Here is a 6,260-nt window from a genome sequence, read left to right as displayed (position 1 = left end):
TTGAAGGTCCTCGAATTAGACGAGCATTAAAAGGGAAATGAGTTCAAAAAGTGCGAAGGACTGAAAACTGACTGAAATCGAAATGACTTGCATTGAATTTAAACAAAGCGATAGAATGCCTTTGACTGAATCAAAGAACTTTTGACATGCAAATTAAAAGTGCTGAAATGTAAATTTGACAAGAAAATTAAAGTTGCTTGAAGGATAAATTGAACAGGAAAAGATAAAGTTTGCAAAAATTGTAAAATTGAAAAGTAAAGACAATAGAAGGAACCCTACAGAAATCGAACTCGAATGCAGACTCAGAAATTCGCTGGGAATGTGAGTGTGCTTGAGTGTATTTCTGGAGAAAAGTTCCAACCCCGATTTCCTAAGACTTTCTAATGTTTATAACCCATTTCCATAACCGACTATTAATGACATGATACCGCCTTGTGTGCGAAATTTTGGGTAACCGTTCTCACTCTTTTGCCCAAGAGCGTTACCAACAAATCCTTAACTCAAAGAAGGCCTTCGATCTCCTCCATTCGTGTAACTGCTCGATTCTTCATTCGAATAACTGCTCGATTTACCAAAGTATCGAAATCGAATCCATGCCAGATAATTTCCACTTAATGCTTGCATGTGTATCTCTTTTAGTCTCTGATTCCGTTTCAACACTTTACCAACGTTTCGAATCGCCTTAATCTTTCAAAAATAATTATTTTGACCAACAATAACAAACTAACAACCTAGAGAGAGAAAGAGGTTAAAAAGCAAGAGTGAACTGCAGGAAGGTAAGTAAGAATGATATATTGTTTCTTTTGAGGAGTATTTTTCTTACTCAAAAAAGAAAAGTTCTTATACATTCTAGTTCTAAATTTACATACACAATATCTATTTCACTATTTGATTCATATTCATATTTTACCAGGATTATATATCTTTGTTCTTATTCTTCCTGTGAATTATGGTTTGGAGCTGAATTATTCTAGCAGAGTTATCAAGTTGTAGTTGTGTACATTGGTTTTGTAGTTGTAGACATTGGTGTTAATGGTGACAGTGATGGTGTTAGAGGTTGAGAATAAAGAGAATGTGTGATTTAGAGATTTTGGTTAATATTTATTAAAAATCAACAAAAATTTAAGAATTGGATACTTTTGTCACAAAAATCTCATCTTTCATGAATATAAGTTTAGTTTTGTATTTTTATGGATAATTTTTTCAGCGCTTAAAATATTCTTGGGTAGAAATGATCATTTTTCCAAGTATAAATATGAAAATATAACTTGCCTGAAGTTAAAACGTACACTCCATACATAAGAGGATTTGAAAACTATCCATCACAGATATAACTCAACTTTTTAACTCATTCCAAAATGTAATCTCATCATATGCTCATCTGTCTAAACTCTAAATATTCCAATCCATATTTGGTCACATGATGCAATCTGTGCTTCTCAACAGAGTTTCCCCTTACACATAATCAGATTCAGAGATCATCGTGACCCTTCGTCTCAATTCCAAGAAGCTTAGCCAGACGGCCACTCTCATAAGCTTCGACAGTATCTAGAAATCAGTCAATCATAAAATATTTGAGAAAACTTTAAGAACATTGCTTTTAAACTCAATCTTTTTTCCGACAAAAAAAAAAAAAAAAACGGAAGATAAGCTAATTCCTCATCGTTTGAAAGTGAAAAAATGAACAATACCCCAAATCAGTCTTTAAGAAACTTAGTCAAATACTTTAATCCTAAACAAATTTTAAGTGCCAAATAAGTTCCTAACTTTACTTTTTATTTTGTTCGACAAATCAGTCATCACCTATGAAGCACGGACACTTCGCTGAATTGCCGTGTCCACGTGTCGGACACATTTCGGACACGACACTCACCGACACTCGTCCGACACGCGTGTCTGCTGTGTCCAACCGTCTTAATAAAAAATAAAAAATTTCTCTCCAGACACGCCTGGACACACCTAAATACCATCATGTGTCAGCGTGTCCAGTCTTATTCTTAACATATATTTTTAAAATAAATTTAAATATAATATATATTATTATTTATTAAAACAAAAAAATATTTTAAAAATTTGATATAATTAAAATAAGACATTAAAAATTTTAATTTATATTTAAATATCAATAAAATATCAAAATATCATTACGATTTATCTAAAAAATACTTTATATTTTATATGTATGCGTGTCCCTGTGTCATGTAAGATTTTAAAATTCGCGTGTCGGCGTGTCCCGTGTCGTGTCGTGTCCCGTGTCCGTGTCCGTGTCCGTGCATCATAGGTCATCACTCACAGTTTGATAGAGTTAGACAAATCAGTTCTGAGAATTTTTTCAAGTCCCTTTATACAATCTAATGTCGGAATCGATTTTTCTAACAAAATAAAGGATTGGGAACCGATTTAGTGCTTAAATTTGTTGAAAACTGAAGTCATATTAAAAGTTTTACGAAATGATTAGGAGTATTACTCTGAAAAAATTATCCTTCATTGGCCAAATTCATTCCTCATTATTTAGAGTAATACCCAAAATCAATATCCAATAGTTTTTGTCAAACACTTTAGTTCCTAACAAATTTCTATTTTGATTTGGGGTATTACTTCATCAATTAATATAAAAGTGAACATATTAATCAGCTCAATTTGTGAGGCAGAGACTTATTTGTCATTTTCAAATTTTGAGGGATAACTTTCTCTGTCTTTTTGTTGGGGAGAAGGTTGGTGGTTTACTCTTATTTATATCGTAGGAATTTTTTTTTAACTAAGCAGAGACGTAGACATACCATCTGAGCCGCCAAGGTGCTTTCCGTTGATGAAAACTTGTGGGACGGTTCGCCTTCCAACGATATTATTCAAGATATCCTGAATCTTTGAGCCATCATCTGCAAGAGTTCTCACTGTCTTGAGTAACGGGAATGGTATATTTATACATCATACTTCATATTAATGCTATCAGGAAACTGTTTCGATTTAAAGTTTTAAACCCTTCTCTTTTTATCAACACTATACGAACCAAACTATCTTTTCAACTTACTATATTGCTGTGTTCAGTTATTCCCTACTTACTGTCTCAGAAACGAGATACTATTGGAACCTTGTTTTTCCACAAATTAAGTTACACAATGTAAATTAGCTGGAACTGTTTCTAGGAAATATATATAGATATATTAAAGAAATAAAATGCAAGCAGCAGTTTCTAGTATACCTCTCTCATCAAGCTCAACAACATGTGCGTCCTGGTTCAACTCTTTAAAAACAGACTTTGCTCTTCTGCAGTACCTATTTACCATAAAGAAATTGGGAAATGCTGAATAATGAATATTCCATAAGATAGTGCCCGTTTGGTGATAGGCTTTTTTGGAGGAAAAAGGTACTTTATCGTTTTTATTTTTTTTCAAAAAGTACTCTTACAAAATAAAATAGTAAGGGTGTCCAGATAGAACTTTTGGGAAGAAAAAATTAAAAGACATGAAAAAAAGTTCTTTTTTTCAAGCTAACATGTTGCTGTTTAAAATTAAAAAAAAAAATTTAAGAAGATTTTAATGAATTGTTTACTAGAAAAAGTAATTATATTTTCTATCGAAATAAAAATTGCTTTTTATAACAAAAAAAAAATATCTTAAAAAAGGGTTTAAAAAACTACTTTTTCAAAAACAAATTCGGATGCATCCAATTTTGGTTTTCTCCTATGATCAGGTAACTAGAACAATACGTCTTTCAACAATGCAAAGTTATGAGTCATTCTACTCCAATCCACCAAGCTTATGGGTAAGGGAAAAACAAACATAGAAAACATAAGAAATACACATCTTACCAGATTCTAAACTTAGTTACAAGCTTTAATAGTTAGTTAATCAATGTTGGTTTCTGTTATTCTGTTAGTGTTGTCACTAAATAGTTTACCGATCTTGATCCCTGTGTCTATAAACTTTTCGTATACTCTTCAGACAACATAGAGTAGTTTCATCTTTGCCATTTCGTGTACCCTTCTCCAGTTCTCTAATTCTGTTCTCTCTTACGGGCTTGTGATTGCTCTCCTCACTCTTGGGTTCTACTACTTTTACATGGTATAAGAGCTCCTTAGGAAGCACTCTCAAAGTTCTCAAAATCCAGATTTGGATCCTCCAAGCCCATATTTCTGGAATTCTAATGAGTGTCCTAGTGTGACTTTTAGTTTCTTCAACTCTCACAGGTCAAAACTGTTCTTGGGCAAGAGCTATGAACATGGAAGTCATAAAACAAGTTACAGTTTATTTATAGGCCATAACATCAGAATTGTTGACTGATCTCAAAGAAAGGTATTACCTACTAAGGAATGTCTCTTTAGAACTGCAAGTTTGCAAGAGCTCTATGCTCTCATGCAAGTTGACACAATAAGAAAGACAAATGAGCTATGATTGTAGGACTTTTTGTCAAAAGTGGTAAATTGAGGGAAGGAAGTTTTAAGATCAAAAGTTTACCCCTAGTGGTATGCTTGGATAGGGTGTTAAAAATGGGGTGGGGAATTACATTAGTTTCATATATAAGCTCTATGGTAATTTTATACATCAAACTCATTCATAAAATTTTCACCCTCACTTTACCCCTCGATGAAGCATACCCTAGAGGGCAAAATTCTAAAGGTTGGGGGTCAGTCTTCAAAGATGTGTTTTAATGATAGCAAGAATGGTGATTTCTTGATTCTTGCCAAAGAAAACCAAGGCGATCCGATCTTAGTCGAAGATATTGTGTTCTCCCCAAAATGTTGCTGCAGAATAAGACTCTGACAATGACGGGAGTGTTTTATGAGAAGCTATTATTAGTGAGGGACAAGGTTTATTCAGGCATGTAGTCACCAAAGCTTTAGCCGCTATACTATATTAGCTAGTTAATCATTGTTGGTGACAGTTAGTGTGCATTTGCAAGTTGAGATCTTCAAACAGAAGGGAATGACTTGATAAGTAAAGTGGAAACCATTTTCCTATTCAAGCGGTTGCACCAATCCCCTTCCCTCCTTTCCCTTGAAAGATCTCAACTTGCAAACACACCAGTAATGTCCATTGGTTGTTATTTATTTATCAGGGTCTGTAAAGTGTAATCCAAGAATATAGTCAAGCAATGCCCGAAATATAAAACACAAAATCAGATTCCAATTTGATCCAAAATATCAGAGCAGAGACAGAGCATACTCATATTAATACTCAATTACTCATACAATAAGTCAATAACATAGAGCAATCTTTCAGAAATAATTTGCCAGCTGTTCATTTTTCACAGAACACACACATGGTCTTTAAAACTCTCAGATACAAACCCTTTCCAATTACTACAAATCCATTTCAGGAAAAAAAAAAAAGAAAATTGATTTCCGTTTGATGCAGATCCAATGCAACCAGATAACAGGACTTAATAATTCAACAATGAAGGTGGATCTCATTGAGAAGGGAAAAAAAAGGAAGAGAGTGTGACGTACGGGCAATAGGACTTGGAGAAGATGACGACAGTGTGAGAATTGATGGTGGTGTGGACGAACTCACCCACAGAAGGAGCTGAAGCTTCGGTGCAATGGAAGAGAGAAGTTCCTAGAGCTAGCACTACCATTGCCGCCGTGAATCTCGCAGATGCCGCCATCACTCTTTTGTGCTCACCTACCTCCCCCCAAACCCACTCGGTTATGAAGTGAAATGCGAATGACAAACAATTGAACAAGACTTGTATATAGATTCTGGATGTTTCTGTTGCTTCTGGTTTTGAATGGTTAGCAGGTTAGGTATGAGGATGCAACCCCGTTCATCTTAGATCTTGTTCGCAACTCTCCGCCGTACGATTTTGGTCAATGCTTCATTTAATTAAGAAATATTTTAATTATTAATTAATTAATACCTAGAACAGTTTTCAAAACAAGATTACAAGAGAAACCAAAAAGGAAATAAGAAGGGGAGAAAAAACAATGAGTAACAGGGAAAGCACATTTTTTAGATTTTTGGAGGTATCACACTATCACCCATTCGTGTTTGGATGGACTAAATTCTTAAAGTAGAATGATGTTGTGCATTAAAATTGTCTTTGAAATTTTAATTATATCTACTACGTTTTAGAGATTAAAAAAATTGCACTATATTAATCTCTTATTTGTTTTTCGTTAAAGACGCGATAACGTGGCTTGATGATGTGGATCTTTGGTGACACCGTAACACGTGTTACCTTATGGTTTATCCACGTGTAATAGAATAATGACGTATTGGTCAGCAACACATGACATGTTGACGTGAATGATTATACTA

General features: G+C 34.0%; 1 protein-coding gene across 1 annotated transcript; it reads right to left on the bottom strand.

Annotated features, from left to right (window-relative positions):
* Nucleotides 1-1,238: 1,238 nt before the first annotated feature.
* On the bottom strand, nucleotides 1,239-5,839 carry LOC107630364 (Glutaredoxin family protein). Its single transcript, XM_016333470.3, has 4 exons — nucleotides 5,450-5,839; nucleotides 3,203-3,276; nucleotides 2,781-2,879; nucleotides 1,239-1,548 (listed from the first exon to the last, which is right to left on the bottom strand). Exons 1-4 carry the CDS (start codon nucleotides 5,605-5,607, stop codon nucleotides 1,472-1,474), a joined length of 408 nt encoding a protein of 135 aa, XP_016188956.1. The 5' UTR covers nucleotides 5,608-5,839; the 3' UTR covers nucleotides 1,239-1,471.
* Nucleotides 5,840-6,260: the final 421 nt, after the last annotated feature.

Source organism: Arachis ipaensis, chromosome B3 (genome assembly GCF_059453495.1).
Source record: "Arachis ipaensis isolate K30076 ecotype BB chromosome B3, ASM5945349v1, whole genome shotgun sequence".
Taxonomy (NCBI): domain Eukaryota; kingdom Viridiplantae; phylum Streptophyta; class Magnoliopsida; order Fabales; family Fabaceae; genus Arachis; species Arachis ipaensis.
The sequence above is the reverse complement of the archived record's forward strand: the minus strand, read 5'-3'. Positions and strand labels throughout refer to the sequence as shown.